At 40.5% G+C, this 19,523-nt stretch overlaps 1 protein-coding gene across 1 annotated transcript in view; it reads left to right on the forward strand.

Moving 5' to 3' along the window:
• LOC133426445 (CUB and sushi domain-containing protein 3-like) overlaps positions 1-19,523 on the forward strand; it is a 289,442-nt gene that overhangs the window by 110,706 nt on the left and 159,213 nt on the right. The window contains exons 15-22 of the mRNA XM_061716381.1: positions 1,632-1,826; positions 2,117-2,255; positions 2,931-3,118; positions 10,851-11,039; positions 13,966-14,082; positions 16,043-16,258; positions 17,578-17,766; positions 18,321-18,490. Of these exons, the coding sequence (XP_061572365.1) occupies positions 1,632-1,826; positions 2,117-2,255; positions 2,931-3,118; positions 10,851-11,039; positions 13,966-14,082; positions 16,043-16,258; positions 17,578-17,766; positions 18,321-18,490 (1,403 nt within the window). The remainder of the gene's footprint in view (positions 1-1,631; positions 1,827-2,116; positions 2,256-2,930; positions 3,119-10,850; positions 11,040-13,965; positions 14,083-16,042; positions 16,259-17,577; positions 17,767-18,320; positions 18,491-19,523) is intronic.

Genomic DNA, 19,523 nt, shown 5'->3' on the forward strand with positions numbered 1-19,523 from the left:
GATCACAAGAACCGTGAGTAAAAATCCCAGAACCACACGGGGAGCTAGCAGAGAGCTGGGACCAAAGTAGCAAAGGTTCCATCAGTAAGACACTACTCTACCAGGGACTCAGATCCTGCAGTGCCAGACGTGTCTCCCTGCTTAAACCAGTACATGTCCAGGCCCGCCTGAAGTTTGCTAGAGAGCATTTGGATGATGCAGAAGAGGATTAGGAGACTGCTATATGGTCAGATGAAACCAAAATAGAACTTTTTGGTAGAAACACAACTTGTTTGGAGGAGAAAGAAAGCTGAGTTGCATCCAAAGAACACCATACCTAGTGTGAAGCATGGGGGTGGAAACATCATGGTTTGGGGATGTTTTTCTGCAAAGGGACCAGGACGACTGATCCGTGTAAGGGAGAGAATGAAAGGGGCTGTAGCCGACTCGTGCTACTAGGGTAGCCGGACAGGAACGAGGACACGTGGGTTGGCAGAGAAATGGTGGACTTTATTGCTCACTGTCAGTCAGCAGACACACACACACACACACACACACACACACACACACACACACACGGCAGCCGTCGTCTCCGTGTCTCAGGCGGCTCCGTTTCACCCCCCTCTCCAGTGTCAGGCCACTACTTAAAGACACAGGCAGGGAAGAGAGATTGATTAGACACACCTGTGCCCAATCAGCTGATCCAACCCGCGCCAGCTGCTCCCCCACACTCACTTTCTCCCCTGCAGACCACGCTCCAATCCTACACCCTGCCACAGGGGCCATGTATCGCGAGATTCTGAGTGAAAACCTCCTTCCATCAGCAAGGGCATTGAAGATGAAACATGGCTGGGTCTTTCAGCATGACAATGATCCCAAACACATTGCCCGAGCAACAAAGGAGTGAAGAAACATTTCAAGGTCCTGGAGTGGCCTAGCCAGTCTCCAGATCTCAACCCCATAGAAAATCTTTGGAGGGAGTTGAAAGTCTGTGTTGCCCAGCGACAGCTCCAAAACATCACTGCTCTAGAGGAGATCTGCTTAGAGGAATGGGCCAAAAATAGCAGCAACCGTGTGTGAAAACCTTGTGAAGACTTACAGAAAACGTTTGACCTCTGTTATTGCCACCAAAGGATATATAACAAAGTATTGAGATGAACTTTTGTTATTGAGCAAATAGTTATTTTCCACTATAATTTTTCACTATAATTTCCACTATGATTTGCAATTTAATTCTTAAAAAAATCAGACAATGGGATTTTCTGGATTTTTTTTTTCTTTTCATTCTGACTCTCATAGTTGAAGTGAACCTATGATGAAAATTACAGGCCTCTCTTATCTTTTTAAGAGGGCGAACTTTGTGCCAGTTGTGCAAAACTGGTATCTGACTAAATACTTTTTTGCCCCACTGTATAGTCTAAAAGTTTCACACACTCTTTTCCTGTCTACAAACTAAGTGGCTGCGCTATAAACTTGATTGCATTTAACTGTATATGATCAGATTATACATCCATAAACATTTGAAAGTTCTTCATTTTCATTCACATGTTTTTCCCGTGACTGCATAATTTTTCCTTGTCTGTCTGTACTGTAAGACCCCTTTCCTCATTCTTAGGTTTGACACTAGATCTTGTCCTCTTTCTTCTTACCAGCTTTTGGCCATAATGAGTGCCCTGACCCTGGAATACCTTTGAATGGTAGGCGCTTTGGGGATAGTTTCCAACTGGGAAGTTCCATCTCTGTGGTTTGTGAGGAGGGTTTCATCAAGACACAGGGGACCGACACCATCACGTGCCATCTGGAGGATGGGAAGGCAATGTGGAGTGGACTCATACCTAAATGTGAAGGTACTGAAACGGAATAGTTGATGATTGTGTGGATGTTAGGACTATGACGAACACATTTTGAGAACATTTGAGTGGGTTATGTAAAGCCCACAACTCAGTCCACCCAAACTAGAAAACATTTATTTTCAGGTATATGTTTAACTGCACTGCTTTATGACTCATCCCGTCTGAGCATTTGATGTGGATACAAAAACTCTCTTCTTTTGAGCATTTTTTTCCCCTTGCTTTCACTGCCTTCTGATCCTCCTGTGTTTTTCATCACTCAAACACAATTCTTTCCTCCTCTCCAGCTCCTTGCGGAGGACACTACTCAGGGCCGTCTGGTGTCATCCTCTCCCCTGGGTGGCCAGGCTACTACAAAGACTCTCTTAGTTGTGAGTGGGTCATTGAGGCCGAGTCAGGACGCTCCATCAAAATTAGCTTTGACAGGTCCGTATGACACTACTGAAACAACTGAAAACAAAGACTCACACAATGACAGACAGACATCTCTCAAGCAAATCTTTAAGCGTCTTTGAGATCTTTTAAAAGCGCTATATAAATAAAATGTATTATTATTATTATCATCTCACAACAGAAGGTATTGTAGCAAACAATGTTTCAGCTTTATTTAAAAAAAGGCATTCATGCATTGGCTTTTTTCCTGATTAATTCTTCTCTAAATGTACAAATGCAGCTTACATGGTTACTTCCTTCAAATACACATACACAATTTACAAGTGCATAGACATAGATATAACTACAATACATAGAAAAATGAGAACCTTGATGTAAAATATTTATTTTACAATCCTGTTTACCCGCACCTTTGCAAAGAACAGAAAAATAGTTCACAACACTTTTCCAAATAGTTTTCAATGGCAGAACAACACCATTTTCTAAATTGACATTTGTTGTTGTATGTTGTTGAACATTTTCCTTATAAATAACATAATGCAGCACATATTTTCTTTTTCAGTATGAAGGATTTGTTATGTTGACCTTCTGTCCTGGTGACAGTTTGTTTGATGGTTAGACCAGGGCTTTGTCACTGACTCAAAAAGGCTGAATAGAGATAATTTTTCTGATTCTGCACGTCATCTCTCTCCTCCTTTTACTCCTCAGGTTTCAAACGGAGCTCAGTTATGACTTTCTGGAAGTGCACGATGGGCCCAACCTGCTCTCTCCACTGATTGGCTCATTTAACGGTACCCAGGTCCCTCAGTTCCTGTTTAGTAGCAGTAACTTCATATACCTGCTTTTCACCACTGACAACAGTCGATCAAATAGTGGCTTCAAGATCTTCTATGAAGGTGAGGCGAGGCTCCTGCTGCCAGTGTTCACAGTTAAATGATTTACATGTACATTTTATGTCATACATTGATATTGAACTTGCACAAAATTATTCTTACACATAACTTGATTAATTTCTGGGATGTTTTTTTAAAGGATATAGATGCATTTGCTTTTATCTGGATTAAATTAAGCATGTAATGCCGGGTCAAACGTTCAAAGAAAAAATAACTGGTTTCTTTTTAAAAAACAAGTTAAAACAAAACCGTGTTACGTGACACTGGGGTCAGAAAACCGGCTTTAAACTGCCTTGATTCTGAGGGTGAAAGTGATTTAATTCACATTTTGTATGAGGATGATAATCAAACAGTAATCCTCATTTGAAACACTGCTTTCTTACTTTTTTCTTTCTTAAGAAAGGCAGCAGCGCACCAAGGCCAAACATGGCTCTTATTGACTCATTATCTGTTGAGTGGTGTGAAGTCTTTACTTTTCACAAATGCTTATCACTGATATTAGTTGGGAGCTATTTTTGTGTGAGAGATTTGGGAACAGCACCTAATTAAGATTATTATTATTTATTTTGTCTAATTAACTTTTTGACGAGGTCAACTGTAATTAATAATCTCAGTAGCTTTTAAAAAAAAAAAACACAAAAAAACAAAACAAAACCTGGATTTGTCTCATCAGGGACGACACGGATTATGAATGCATTGTTTCTATACTGCTTCATTATGAAGGCAGCTGGCTGTGCAGAAGTCAGTCACTCAAGTTTATGTCTGATTTATACAGTTATACACACACACACACACACACACACACACACACACACACACACACACACACACACATATACATATATATATATATATATATATATATATATATATATATATACTTACCAGCCACTTTATTAGGTACACCTAGCTAGTACTGGGTTGGACCCCCTTTTGCCTTCAGAACTGCCTCAATCCCTCGTGGCATAGATTCAACAAAGTACTGGAAACATTCCTCAGAGAGTTTGGTCCATATTGACATGATAGCATCACACAGTTGCTGCAGATTTGTCGGCTGCACATCCATGATGTGAATCTCCTGTTCCACCACATCCCAAAGGTGCTCTATTGCAGGGGTTCCCAACCTTTTTTGAGCCAAGGACCAGCAGAAGTATAAACAAAAAGCTCAGGGACCGGTTGACAATTCGTCAATTTTAATAAACATTTTAGAAAAAAACTATGCATTTTAAAATGCAGGCTATCATCAGCGATGTTAGCTGATGTTGTGGCCTTTAAAACTTGCTTCTGCAAATGTAACTCACGTTTTTTCCTTTCAAAAAAATCCACTGGTTGTCTTTGAGAGAAGGATGTTTTGTATTTAAGTATCTTTGAAGCTTGGATGGCTTCATTGCTTCGTTGGCGAGCATTTCTCCACATAAAATACATAGTGGGTTTGGCGCCTCCAAATCGCCCGTTGCAACAATCCGTATTTTATATACATAATGTCGTACTTGCGATTAAAGCTTTTGCTTTTCTTTTTGGTAGGATTTTCTACTTGTTCATCACCATTTCTTTTACTCGAACAACCAGTAAAGAAACGGCTCATGGAGGTTTGCTGAGGTCCGCTCATCTCTGCAGCTGACTGTACCTAACCTGCATAGCACCTGTGCATGGCGCTGTTCAGTCCGGTCGGGTACCAGAACTTATTGTCCGCCAAGCCATGACAGGGCTGCCACTCAAAGAAACACATTTCGATTTATACAAGTTTTGGATGAAATTATATGACAAAAAAATGCAAAAATTGTTTTCTTAAATTTAGTATGAGGTTGCTTTAATTATGTGTCAAATGATAATAAACACGAGAAAGATGGGTACTTCAATGAAAAATAGATATTTTATTCAACTTTGCTGCTGTTCATACAAAAAGTAAATAAAAAACAACAATTTTTTTTTCAAAGATTTTCACTTGAAATAAGTAGAAAAATCTGAGATTTTTTTGCTTGTAATGAGAAGATAAATCTTGTTCCACTGGCAGATTTTCCTACTTATTTCAAGTGAAAATTGACTTGAAACAGGTGAAAATTGTCAAATGAGTTATTTTTCTGGTGTTATTTTTCTGGTGATGACTCTAAATGTTGAAATAGCAGTAAAACCACATTCATTGATGAAATGACATAAGGGATGGAAAGGAGGGATGGCAGTTTTACAGGGGGGGATGATTTGGACTTTTTTTATTTCACGGGGGATGATTCTGACCATTTTTATTTCGGGGGGGGGGGGATGATTTGGACCGTTTTCATTTCAGGGGGGGGATGATTCTGACCGTTTTTATTTCAGGGGGGATGATTTGGACCGTTTTTATTTCAGGGGGGGGATGATTCTGACCGTTTTTATTTCAGGGGGGGATGATTTGGACCGTTTTTATTTCAGGGGGGGGATGATTTGGACCGTTTTTATTTCAGGGGGGATGATTTGGACCGTTTTTATTTCGGGGGGGGGGGATGATTCTGACCGTTTTTATTTCAGGGGGGGATGATTTGGACCGTTTTTATTTCAGGGGGGGGATGATTTGGACCGTTTTTATTTCAGGGGGGATGATTTGGACCGTTTTTATTTCGGGGGGGGGGATGATTCTGACCGTTTTTATTTCAGGGGGGGATGATTTGGACCGTTTTTATTTCAGGGGGGGGATGATTTGGACCGTTTTTATTTCAGGGGGGATGATTTGGACCGTTTTTATTTCGGGGGGGGGGATGATTCTGACCGTTTTTATTTCAGGGGGGGATGATTTGGACCGTTTTTATTTCAGGGGGGGGATGATTTGGACCGTTTTTATTTCAGGGGGGGGGATGATTTGGACCGTTTTTATTTCAGGGGGGGGGATGATTTGGACCGTTTTTATTTCAGGGGGGGGGATGATTTGGACCGTTTTTATTTCAGGGGGGATGCTGGCTTTAGTTCTTCTGAGGAGGAGACGAGCAGCAGCAGCAAGGAGGGTCCATGAAATCCTCATGAGAAGACTTGAGAAGATTTGGGGGAATCCAGGCTCGTTGGAGCTACAGCTCCATGATGACCAGGTCTACTTCAGATTGAACAGGGAGCAGTTTGACAGCCTGTTGGGGAGTGGGTCCTCAGCAGGATGACAACCACCTTCTCTCCTATTGGTCGCACCGAGATGCCCTCACAGCGCGATGAAATTAAAAAATGTTCAATTCAGACGCAGGCAGGTGAAACGCCCGTGGCAGGTGGCCTCTCGCGCGCCGCCAAGCTCGCCAGCAGAGCGGTCCACTCTTGCGCTGCGGCAGCACATACACAATGAATGGGAAAGCCGGCGGCGGTCCCGCTTTGCGCCCTCTATGTGAAAGGAGCTTAATACTGTTGGCCCGTGAAGGTTACATTTGGCCCCATAATGGCCCCTGTTTCAGAAAAATCCTAGAACCCCCAGTGCCAAGTTTTGTTACCCGCAACTGCGCTGACACGCAAAAAAAAGAAAAGCTGCTGAGACCCTGTCGTGCAGCGCTGCTCTCGGCAGAGATTGTATGAGGTGAAGTGAAGTGGGATGCCTCACTCCATTGGGAAAAAAACGTCTGGTGACAATTTTGATTATCGCTTTTTTGTCGACAACGTCGGCGAATCATTGCAGCCCTAATTATGATCGGAACACAAGCCATTCCACGGCCCGGTAGTAACGGCTCTACGGACCGGTACCGGTCCGGGGACCGGGGGTTGGGAATCACGGCTCTATTGGACTGAGATCTGTTGACTGTGGAGGCTGTTTGAGTAGTGAACTCATTGTTATGTTAAAAAAAACAGTCTGAGATGATTCACACTTTATGAGATGGCCCGTTATCCTGCTGGAAGTATCCATCAGAAGATGGTAAACTGTGGTCATAAAGGGATGGACATGGTCAGCAAAAACACTCAGGAAGGCTGTGGCGTTGACACAACACTCAGCTGGTACTAATGGGCCCAAAGTGTGCCAGGAAAATATCCCCCACACCATTACACCACCACAACCAGCCTGAACCGCTGATACAAGGCAGGATGGATCCAGCTTTCATGTTGTTGACCCCTAATTCTGACCCTACCATCCGAATATTTCAGCAGAAATCAAGACTCATCAGACCAGGCAACGTTTTTCAAATCTTCTGTTGTCCAGTTTTGGTGAGCCTGTACAAATTGTAGCCTCAGTTTCCTGATCTTAGCTGACAGGAGTGACCTGGTGTGGTCTTCTGCTGCTGTAGCCCAGCCGCCTCAAGGTTCGACACGTTGTGCGTTCAGAGTAGTTCAAAGTGGTTATTTGAGTTACTGTTGCCTTTCTTTCAGCTCGAACCAGTCTGGCCATTCTCCTCTGACCTCTGGCACCAAAAAGGCATTTGCGCCCACAGAACTGCAAATCCCAGTAGATCAGCAGTTTCTGAAATACTCAGACCAGCCCGTCTGGCACCAACAACCATGCTACGTTCAAACTCACTCAAATCACCTTTATTCCCCATTCGGATGCCGGTTTGAACTGCAGCAGATCATCTTGACCACGTCTACATGCCTAAATGCATTGAGTTGCTGCCATGTGATTGGCTGATTACAAATTTGCGTTAACGAGCAGTTGGTGTAGGTGTACCTAATAAAGTGGCCTGATCTATCTATCTGTATATATATATATTTAAAAAAATTTTTTTTTGCATGTATGGCCACTAAATCGAAGCAGTTCCAGTTTTCTTTCGCTCTAGGTGGTTTAGTTTCAGAAACTATTACTTCATACCTAAGCAGAATGAAATAATATTAATGTCCCTTCTCTATTGAGAATGCAAGCTGAACATTGTCCTGTTACCGGAGCGCTCCTCTAATAGAAGCTCTGTAGCAGTCAATACAAATTATCCTGCAAGCCTCAGGCAGTCTGAGCGAGAAAAACCCAAGATTTGTTCCATAATCTATAATCATAGACAAAGCTAAAAAAAAAAAAATGAAGAATGGGTAAATGTCTTGGATTTCTTTTAACTTGGTTCACCCAGGTCAAACCTGATTATTGACCTGTGATTCCAGATGATCACAAATCTTTACTATTTTAATGTACTCTTGTACTTTGCTGCCTCTTGTCAGGTGCAGCAGAGCCTCCAGGGTAAAGATTTAAGTTAATAGGATGAGTTTGACTTCAAGTGCACACACTGCCTTCGAAAATGTGTACATTACAGAAACCTTAAGCTCTCAAAGGTGTCTAATTACAAGCGGGTTTGTAACGTCAGCTTCTTTACTCTTACAATATGATACTTGGAGTGGTAGACCTAGAAAAATATAATATTTAAACATTTTCAGCAGAGGGATTTGTTTTCACAATTGTTTTGCACTTGCACCATTAACCTCGTCGCCCTGATTTGATTCATAAGACAGAGTTTATTATTATGTCTGTATTATTGACTGAAAGCAGGCCGCAAGTGCCCTTGTCTTATTATGTTTCTCTTTCAAATGCATTTCTCTTTTGTTGATGAGCCTATTGAAAAACAATAACTGTAAGATGATATTAGCTTCTTCCATTGCCGTGCAGGATATATCTAATTGCTGGAATACCTTAGGGAAGCCTGGCATGCTTTATTTGCAAAGTTGCCCTGACCAAAACGGTTAAAATATGCGGTGAATAATCTGAGACACAGTAACACGGTATCGGCCCCTCAATGTGAAGGTAAATCAAATCTTTCCTGTTGCAAAAAGTACCACTGAATAGAATCAAGTGATTTCTAGGTATAAACATCAAGCACACAATGCAGAGTAACTTGCGTACATGCAGGACCCCGCTGGTTTAAGAATGAATGGAGCTCATTATCTTCCACCAAATTCTTCTACCCTGGAGGCCGGGACCAGCAGTGATCAATGAATGCTCCACTTCCTGGACACATTAGGGCAAAATTTAGAGTTTCCTACTAAAAATATCAAGTACTCGTGGTGTAGGTTTTCTACATAGGCTTACAAGTAGTTTCCTGTTAATACACAGGAGTAATCGGTCATCTGTGGCTCTTGTACTTGCTATTATTCATGACAGCATCTGCACTACTGCATATAGTATTTTAACTGTGTTACTTTATTCCCTTTTAGTCACTAAAAGTGACTATAAGTGTAATCTGTGAGCTGTGCAGCAGAATTGTCCTTCCCTAAGGGATAAAATATTTTAGATTAGGGCAAAGTCATTTTCAGATCATCCTTTGTTTTTTTTCTCTTCACCTGCAGAGTGAGTGATGGTGTTTGATTACAGCTTTAAAAGACACCCTGCTGGCTACAGTCTCTGATGATAAATATAATGAACAGGATCCTATTTGTTGATATGTTGATGTCCCCAGAAAAGGGTCAGTCCCTTGAAAACACCACGCGCTGCACTAGAGCCAGGGCACAAACCATTTGTGACAGTAGCACTGTCTCTACCTTCCCTTTTGCCTCGTTTAGATCTGTGCTATTCATGTAGGCTACCATGGCAACTATGTGGCTTATAAACTATCAGCAAGGAGGCACAGATCAGATCTGATCACCTGCAATATATGGTATCGTTAAGGGAAGATCGGATTCTGATCAGATGAGCTTAAAATCGGATTTGGACTGACTGTAGTCAAAGTGGCAGTTCAGACTCACAGACATACAGACAGACGGAAAAAGCTTTTTCCCTGGTATTTCGATAACGTTAATGCTTTCTGCAAAATTAAGTTTCCTGCAAACTCAAAAAAGTACGAGCTAAATATAAAAGTCCTTTAAAAGCATGTTTGCAACAGTCTAGCCACTGATGGCCTGACAGCTGCTTACACAACTTTCGCCATTCATCACATGAAATCAGCATATTTTTAGTGCATCAAAAGCAGTCCTACTTGGACGGTATCCAAACGGCAGCCTTGGAAATCACAGGGAGAAATGGGTCATCTCTCTCCAGCTTAAAAAGAAACCAATTCAATTTGTGCAAAAACCAGTCATGTATGTTTCTTGTTCCTTTTTTTTTTTTTATTCTCAAAAGTGGTGGGCCACCACTTAAAGTGAGCGGGTGGTGGTATTTTTGTTCAGTTTCTACAAGATCATAACCCTTACTTTCCCCTCTCAGTGGAAAAAAAAAACCTTCTTGTGATCCTCCACTGAAAGCTAAGTGAAATCCGCCTTTGATTTGATCAGTGGGGGATTAGCTGATTTAACCACAAAAGCTTAGCATGAGCATCAAAACAGTCCTTTTTCAAAAACAAGAAAAACCAGCAGCTCTGCTGAAGTAATCAGAGAAAACTGTTACGTGTTTTAAGTTACAACATGACTTTTGCAATCTTTTGAAGCGTCTTTAGTAAGAAACTCCATGAGTGAGAATCCTTTTTAAAAAGTTGAAAGTAAAGATAAAAGTCAGTGGGTCAATGGGAACTTTTGCTTGTTACTGTATATTATACTTTTGTGACAGGGTGGAACTATCAGACATTCTCTCAGTACTTATAATGAATACACATAGACATTTCAGTGACATAAAATAGTTTTTCATGAAGCCTTCATGACTCATGGAGGCTGTGTAACAGTCACTAACGCTCTATTAAATGCGTGGTTACCTGCTCACTGAACATAATAAAAATAAGTGCCTTTGTCATTCTGATGATAAATCACAGCAAAACTTTCATATATGAACACAAAACAAGACATAACATCAAGGTTGCGTTTTCAAAAATGTTTTTAAGAGTCCTTGTGACGAAAAATAAAATGGTAACCATCAAGCAAAGGCTTGAAATATTGATGTTTGCTTCTAAATCCTCAGTGGTCACGCTGGACACGTACTCCTGTATGGATCCTGGTATCCCCGTGAATGGCCGACGACTAAACCACGACCTGTCCATCGGCTCCACGGTGTCCTTCCAATGTAGCCCAGGATATAGACTGAGCCACGAGGAGCCATTAGTTTGTGAGAAGAACCACTTTTGGAGCCACCCGCTGCCCACTTGTGACGGTACGTACACATGAACAGCTACTGTCCAACACAGGATACGTTTCATCTCTGAAAAAAACAATGAGATACACAAATACATGCAAAGGAAAACATAAAATTAGCTTTGACTTTTTTTTGTTAACCCAATATATTTGATACTTTAGCTTGTCAAATCCGTTTGTTAATATACTTGTTTTTTTCTTTTACATTTTACACTTGTTGGGCTTTAAGGGTCATTAAAGTCCTGGCAAGGAAGCAAAAGGGAAAGTAAAAAAAAAAAAAAGATTTTAGTCCAAACAGGCAATGCCAAAAGATTCTTGAAATAATGATTTGGTATAAAAGCACTTTTCATGAAAGGTTGAGTCTTTACTTTCTGGACAAGTATGTGAGAAAACAGTGACATTTTAAAAAATGATGTTGCTCTAAAGAAAGGTTTGGAAAACATGTGCAGAAAGACGGACCATCACAAAATGGAAATGTGCATTGTTTTCAGCTTAATCAGTATTCCAGATTTTTTTTTAAGAAATGGATACTTCAGGCCGACATTTTCACCAGCAATTCAAAAGTCAAGGTTTCTGACAGAGTGGGTTTGCAGGTCATTTTCACTTTGACTGCAACATTTATGCAGAAAAAGCACACTGAAATTTTTAAAGCAACATGTGCTGCCTTCAAGTAAACATCTTTTCAAGAGATGTCCATGCATTTTTCAACAATAAAACCACATTTTGTTCCCATGAAAAAGACATAGCTGAACAAGGAGAAGGTACAGGGACCGGACTGACCCGTCTGCGGTCCTTACCTGTCCCCAACAGACATTACAAGGATAATTTAGAAACACCTTTAGGCTTGTTTACTGGAAAAATGAGACAAGGACTGCTGTTTGGGATCCTGAATGCCAGAATAGCTTTCAAGCGTTGTAGGAAAAGTTAGTCTGTACCACCCAACCTTTTTTGGAACATATTGAAGGCCTTGTATACAAAAATGGATGTTCATAAACAAAAATACAAATTAAACCAATTTAATTATATATAATAACATTAGATATAAAGAAATGAAATGAAATTGGCGATAAAAAATAAACTGCAAAGAAATAAAAGTCAGATACGAATATCAGCTTTTATTCTCGTTAAGCATTTTAAATATGATCCCAGCCTTTTCTCATTGAGGCTGTATAAAACTGGAGATTAGGATCTTGGCAAGGTATAAAAATGATCATAAGGAGCCTTATGCATGGCTGCACATATACATACATATACACATACAGAGTATTGTTGACCTTTCAGCTACAAACACTTGTGGGATGGTGAATGGGTGCGGAGCAGGTTTGACTGAGCAAATAGACACTTGTCCTTGTTCTTCATCAAATACACAAAGCTTGTGTGCACAACTCATGGGTGTCATGAATCATGTAATAGTGTGGACAGATTGTCCTCCACTTCAAAGAATGAAACATGCATATCTTGCACCGTCTCTTATTCTCTGGGCTCTGTTTGCACAGGTTTGGTTTTTATTCAGAAACACACTAAAGGACAGCAGTGGGAGTTTTTTTTTTTTTTTTCGTTTTGCAGAGTACAAACCGTAACTCATCGTCCTTTGCTATGGATCACCCCTCTGAGACAAAATGACAAACACAATACAGGCAAGAGCTGACAGGGGAATGATGTCATGCATATGATACAGTAACAAGCCACACCACTTCATTCAAATGGCTCTTCTGGAAATTCCTTTCATATCTTGGAGCGCTTTTCTTGCCGAGGTGTGTGCCAGAGTGAAGCCAAATGCCTTGGCTCTCAGCCTGTGGAGCCTCTGAAGTAATCGTTCGCCAAGCATGCTCATCCACTTTTAATGACTTTATATAATTTTGGCTCATTAATAAAATATTTGATGTAATTTTGTTGGTGGATAAGGATTCCAGCCTTGATGTGTTGTGCTTGCTGGAAGGCCCAAGGGTGCAGGGAAGAGGATAAGGGAGGGGGTGTGGGTGTGTGCAGCTGGGGAGCCCGAGGCTTCCCAATCTCCAAAACATCAGTTGACAGTCATTACTTTGAAATTATGTACATCCACATGAGTTCCACTTCTAATATTTGTCCATGTTCGCTATTTTGTGGAAAACATCAGTGCATTTGTCAGCAATGCCACCCTCGAAATAACTACGGCCGGGAAAGCTCACACTTAAGCACAAGCAAGCAAAAAAAAACAACATAGTCCTGTCAAATTTCATAAATGCTGTATTTAACAAGCATCGGCCTTTATGTGAAATGACCTTTTAGTCGAAACTCAGGGAGAACATTTACAGGTTTGAACAATATCCAATTACACCATTTAACCTTCAGGCAGATTTGGCTTTCATCTCTCCGTGGCCATCAGTGACAATGAAGGAGAAGCTTATCTCATTAAATTCCTTTGATTAGACAAGGAGCTTTTTGGCAGTAAATTAAGCCAACAGTCAACTACTCAAGAGAGTCGTATAACTGAGGTGACACGAGTTGCTTTTTTCTGCAGCGTTTCCTTATTTTAACCCATTCAAGTGTTCATGGTGAGGCTGCAGCTGGATCACGAACGCAGCACGAACGGTACGAAAAGTATACTGAAAGAAGTTTTCAAAAGGACTTTGAAATGATAGTAAACGTAAAGACTTGCCAGTTCTCTAAACTTGCAAGTAAATGAAATGGATTGTCATGTTTTCTGACTGTCTTTCCTTTTAAGACATGACGTTAATCAGTAGGGCTGGCTTGGCGAGAAGGAGAGGGATAAAAACATTGTGTTGGCAGAATAACAGGTACTCATAAAAATGGTAGGGCAGATGTGACATTGCTCAAATGCATTATTCATCCAAATTGCTTCTTTGTCTTCAGGTGAGGGATTTATTGGTTAATCTGCCGTTTTTATTCATTTATTTATTTATTTTTAAAGCACTGTCGTTTAGTATCCTCTTTTCTTTATTCAGCATCATGTGGCGGGGATATCAGGGGACCTGGAGGGATAATTCTGTCACCTGGCTACCCAGAGCTTTATCCAAACTCTCTAAATTGCACCTGGACCGTTGAAGTCAGCCATGGAAAAGGTAAGAGAGCTCTTTTTATTATTATTTTTTTTGCTCTAATGCACTTTTTTCATGGCAATTGGCCAGAATAATCGCAGGAGCAGTATTACACCCACAATACATATACTAGCAGTAATTCCTTATTCAAAGTCGCAATCCTTCTCTGAAAAGTGTTCAATGCAAAGCTCTTCTCTTTCACTAATTCGTTCATTTTCTCGTCACTTAAAGGTTTATGAATGCGCTGATTGGTTTCCCTTATGATTAACACACCTACTAAAATGCTCTTGTCTCATCTATTACCGGTTCTATGCATCTACTTGTAAAACTTGTAAAGAAAGTTTCAGTCACGTGCGTGCAGAGAAATGGTGCATTATTAAGTTGGACAAATGATGTAGAGTATGGAGCTTTTTTAATTTCTCTTTTAAGCTGGGATTTTTGTTTTGTTACTAAGAAAATGATCAGTTAATTTGCCACTCAGGGGTCCATCTGTGCAGCGGATTCTTGTATCTGAGTTTTCTTTACGAATTATTTTCCATTTTAATGAGTTAATTCTATTATTAAAGCACTCTGTGTGTTTCATATGTGTGATCAGTAACCAGTTCTTCAAGGCACTCTTTGTTATTCATATTTGAAAAGCACACTAAGCTCATTTTAGGGCACTAGCTATATTATCCTCATGCACTGCTTAACTGCGGTGTTCCTTGTTATCCTTTCCACACGGCCTCTTGGAAATCTGTGCTGTATTTTAACATTACGTCTGATCCGATCCCCAAAAATTAGCAACTCTTTTTGCATCACAAGCCAGCTTCATTTGTTTTTAATCATTATTGTTTTCCATCCATTTCTTTTTCTTCATTTGCTTCTTTTGCAACGTAAGACTTTTGCAGCCATCCACTTTCTGGTATCTCTTATTAGGAGACATCATTTATTACATCTTCACATAATTCACACAAACAACCGAGTGCTCTGAATTAACTGCACCATCCTGCTGTCCTTTTTATGTTTTATTTCTTGGTGATTATTAAATCAATTAAATCTTTTATCAGCATTCCTGTCAGTTCTTTGCTTCTTTAATTACTGCTGTCACTGAACTTCATAGCAACCACATTTTTTAAAATGGTAATAACTTATTGTTGGCTTTTTCTTGAATATGTCACATTTATATGTATATTTACTTGATAAGGTTTTCATCTTATTTGCAGTTTCATTCACACCGCTTGTAATTGGAGCCACCCTTTCCAAGTGCGTTCCTTTAGTGCTCTTTTCTGCTTTAAGAAACATATAGTTCTAGTTAGTTTCTCCCTAACAGAACTGGGATCGGCTCCCGCAGACCCATGTGACCCTAAACTGGAATCAGCAGGTATAGATAATGGATGGATGGATGGAAAATCTTTTGACATTGATTTCCATGGTTTGTTATCTTTGGTTGGACAGCGGAAGACAAAATCAGCTTCATTAACCGCTCCTTGTATCTACTGCATTATAAAATAGTGTGACGTCTCCTCACAGAGGTGACACCTGATTAATTGATCATACGCCATTACGCCCCTGTAATATAATTGTGGATTTAGAGAGCATGATCAATCATTTAATTTTAGGGTCACTTGGGACTCGCTTTATCAAGTGAGGCTAACATTGTGGAGGACAATATGGAGTCATACTGGAACAGATTCAACAGATGGCATGGACGTGGCAGCACCCATTGTGCTGAAAAGCAGCCAGTTGGCCATGACGGACGGAATCAGAATGTTGTTTTTGAGCATAGGCAACAATGATGGAATAGAAACTAGAATTTAATACATGTATGTACTGCTGAGAATAGCTTGTAGTGAGAACAAATCATCTGACTATCTGTGCTTCCACAGATGGATTTATGTTCTCACCTCATAATGTTGTGAATTTGCATGATTTAACTGCAGAATAATTCTCATGTGCAAGTAAAAATGTCACTTTATCTAGACTTCTTTTTTCCCCTTTAAAGGTGTCCAATTCACTTTTCACTCCTTCCACCTGGAGGATCACCATGACTACCTTCTGATAACAGAAAACGGCAGCTTCGCGCAGCCCCTGGCTCGACTCACGGGTTCAGAGAGGCCTGCGCCAGTTAATGCCGGCCTGTATGGGAACTTCAAGGCCCAGCTACGCTTCATTTCAGACTTCTCCATATCTCTGCAGGGATTCAACATCTCCTTCTCGGGTATTAAGACCTTGTGTGGATTCTGTCCGTCTGGGGAAGCATTGGCAGCTGTATTGAGGGGGGAGCAGGGATGCTGCTCGAGATGTAGTTGCTCGTGTTGTTTGGAAGAGGTAGAATACCAACATGAATGGAAGTGGCAGGCAGTCAGAAGAAGAAATTACTTTTTTATTTTTTCTTTCAGTAAGAAATCAAAAGCATCAAACATCTTTGAGGCGTGCATAAAGCATCACAAGAGGGTGATTTGTGGGTCAGTGGGCTGAATGGAGACCGTGCCTCAAGCTTGTGTCAGTCAGAGGAGAATAATTAACACATAAAGATGTCATGCAGGTAGAGGGTGCCTGGTCATGATGTGAACGCTCATCAAAGCATGTGGGCTTGAGTCCAGACAACTGAGGAGACTGCACTGTACTGAAATAATGGGACCCCGTACAGAAACTGAGGAGATGAGAATTAAACAGAAGTGAAAATGGAAGCCTTATGGAAAGAAAAGAAAGGGAGGTGAGACAGATGGTAATACCAAGTGAGCAGGATGAGTAGCAAAGGCGGAGAAAGTGACAGCAAAGGAGTGTGGCATAGTTGGGGAGACATGACAACAAAGAAGAAGAGAGAGGCAGTCTGCTTCATGAACATTCTAGTTTAATATTTGCATGCTGTTTTGCTGAAATTAAGCACAACTTGTGTAACTTTGAATATTCATGAGACAGTTTTCTGATTGTGTGTTTGTTCTTGCAGGTGCTATAATTAGCATCTGTATTTTTCCTGATCAGAATTAATTTTTCGACCTTTAAGAACCTTTGATGAAAGTGTGCTGATGCACTGAGGCCACATCTCACAGCACAGAATGCTGGAATGTTTTGCAGGGTTCAGATCAATAGGCCTGCATAGTTCTGCAAGCTGCCAGATAGACTGTAAGAGAAATGCTGATGGCATTAAGATGTTACTGTTCTCATACAACCTGAGTGGCATCCTCTCGTTTTCTAAGGCCATCAATAGCGTATGTGTGAGAGGATTGCACAGAGGGTGGCCTAGTTTTCAGAGAGGCCATCCTTCATCCAGACATCTCAAGCTTTGGGCATGTATCCCAACTTGATGAAGAGTCTTAGAGCAAGACATTTAATCCTCACGAGCCACTATATTTCTTTTTTGTGGCTGAATGTGCACTGTACTTTGAAAGGAACAAGGGGGAAAAAAAAGGTCTGATTTGTAGAGCTTTCTTGAGATCCAGTTTAAGTAACAGAAGACTTTCAGTAATATATTTTTTTAGAGCAACATTAGTAGTTGCTGCAACAGATTTCAATCTCTTGTTATCTTGTTTACAGAGTACAATCTGGAGCCCTGTCAGGATCCTGGAACGCCACGGTTCGGCAGGTACATTGGCTCCAGGTTTGGCATTGGCGACTCGCTGTCGTTCTACTGCAACACTGGCTATCGTCTGCAGGGAGCCAAGGAGATTGTGTGCTTGGGAGGTGGCCGCCGCATATGGAGCGCCCCTCTGCCAAGGTGTGTGGGTACGTGGTCAGCTGCTTCTTCTTTCTTGTTTCTGTGTGTTGAGTTGAGACTTTTGGATGCTGTTCAGTGTCAGCTAAATAGATGTCAACACTTTAGTTTTTCTCCAGACATCTCTACATTTAAATATAGGGGCATTTAATCTTTTCAAATTGAGGGTATGTTTGACCTTTGCAGTAGGCATGCTCATGTTTCAAACAAATGGGGGAGTCGTTGGTTCCTTCAAACAGTGCAGAGAATTGTTATTTTGTCTGAACACTTCAGAATATTAAGGAGTATAAAGTGAGCTTTAACTGTCTTCAGGAAGACGGTCAATGTATAATTATCTTTGAATTGTCTATTCCGCAATTGTCAGTGATTATTACCCGTTGTTAATGATTATTATGACAATAGAGTGATTAAATGGACGCACAAGGAAGATGAATTCTGCCTTTTATCTCTTTTTTCTGGCTAATTTACCAATTATGCAGTGTCAACTTTATTTGTTGGGCGGTTTTGCAGTACAAGTTGAAATATATCTGATTTAATTCTATTGTCTTGCTTTGTGTTTTTGCAGCTGAGTGTGGATCCACAGTCTCCAACAATGAGGGAGTTCTTTTGTCCCCAAACTACCCAATGAACTACGATAACAGCCACGAATGCGTGTACAGCATTCAGGTCCAAACAGGCAAAGGCATCAACATCACTGCTAGCACCTTTCAGCTTGCACAAGGTGACGTTCTTAAGGTAAGCAATGCAGCTTGTTCTCTTCACTGACAGACATTCAGTCATTTAACTCCTACAATGGAGACGTCAAAAGGCTTTCTTTATGATGACACACTTGAGTTGTGGGTTTGATCAATCCTCAGTATATCAAGCATATGTAAAGATTGTTAGGCATGCATAAAAGATGATAAACAGAGCCATAAATGACGTGCAGTAATTAGAATAAACCACAGAGAAGAATTAAAGTGGGCATGAAATGTTGCTTGGACTTGCCTGCCTGAGCTGGCTCCCCAGTGGTCGCTGGTTACTAAAAAATGTAACTTCTTTTATTTTCTTAAACAGTTGAAGCATATGAGCAAGATATTGGCTTTTTTTTTTTGTTATGTTTGAAAATTGGATACAAGCAATGGGATTTTGTGGCGAAGCATCAGCGATATTACTTCATTGATGTGTTTATTGAAAATCAAAGAAAAGGTGAACAGCGACTGCTGCAGGATCCATTTGGGAACGAAGGGATTTAATTCTTTGCTTAAAGGCATTAAAGTGATTTTGGTAAGCACCACAGATGGATAATAAATGCTATGTAGACTCCACTTCACAGCTGGAATGTTTTCCTTTGGCATGCAGATGTCTAGTTTAATACTTCAATTAACAAACATTGTTCCCTATTATAGGGTTTTCTGGAAGTCTCCCGTAGTTTGTAATTTGTGAGCATCAGAAAGACAACTCTTTAAGCTAAAACACCCTGAGGATAAAACGAGGCATTGCCTTCATTGTATTCCAAAAGAAAATCCCAAAGCATAGTTCTTCATTTCTTGTCTTTTCACAATACCAATCAATAAGGAAGATCAGGTCTGTTGTTGGAAATGCATATTGTAGGTTTAAAAAAAAAATTTTGGATAGAGCACAACACAAAGATTAAGAAATACGGTTAAGTTTCGTAAAAATCCGTAAAGCCTTGAAAACATTGCTAGCATAGCTGCTCATATTTGCTGAAATCAAACCAACACAACTAACACAAATTATATACATGCTATTTTTCTGTAGCTCGAGA

The sequence above is a fragment of the Cololabis saira genome, chromosome 3, assembly GCF_033807715.1.
Source record: "Cololabis saira isolate AMF1-May2022 chromosome 3, fColSai1.1, whole genome shotgun sequence".
In the NCBI taxonomy this organism is placed as follows: domain Eukaryota; kingdom Metazoa; phylum Chordata; class Actinopteri; order Beloniformes; family Belonidae; genus Cololabis; species Cololabis saira.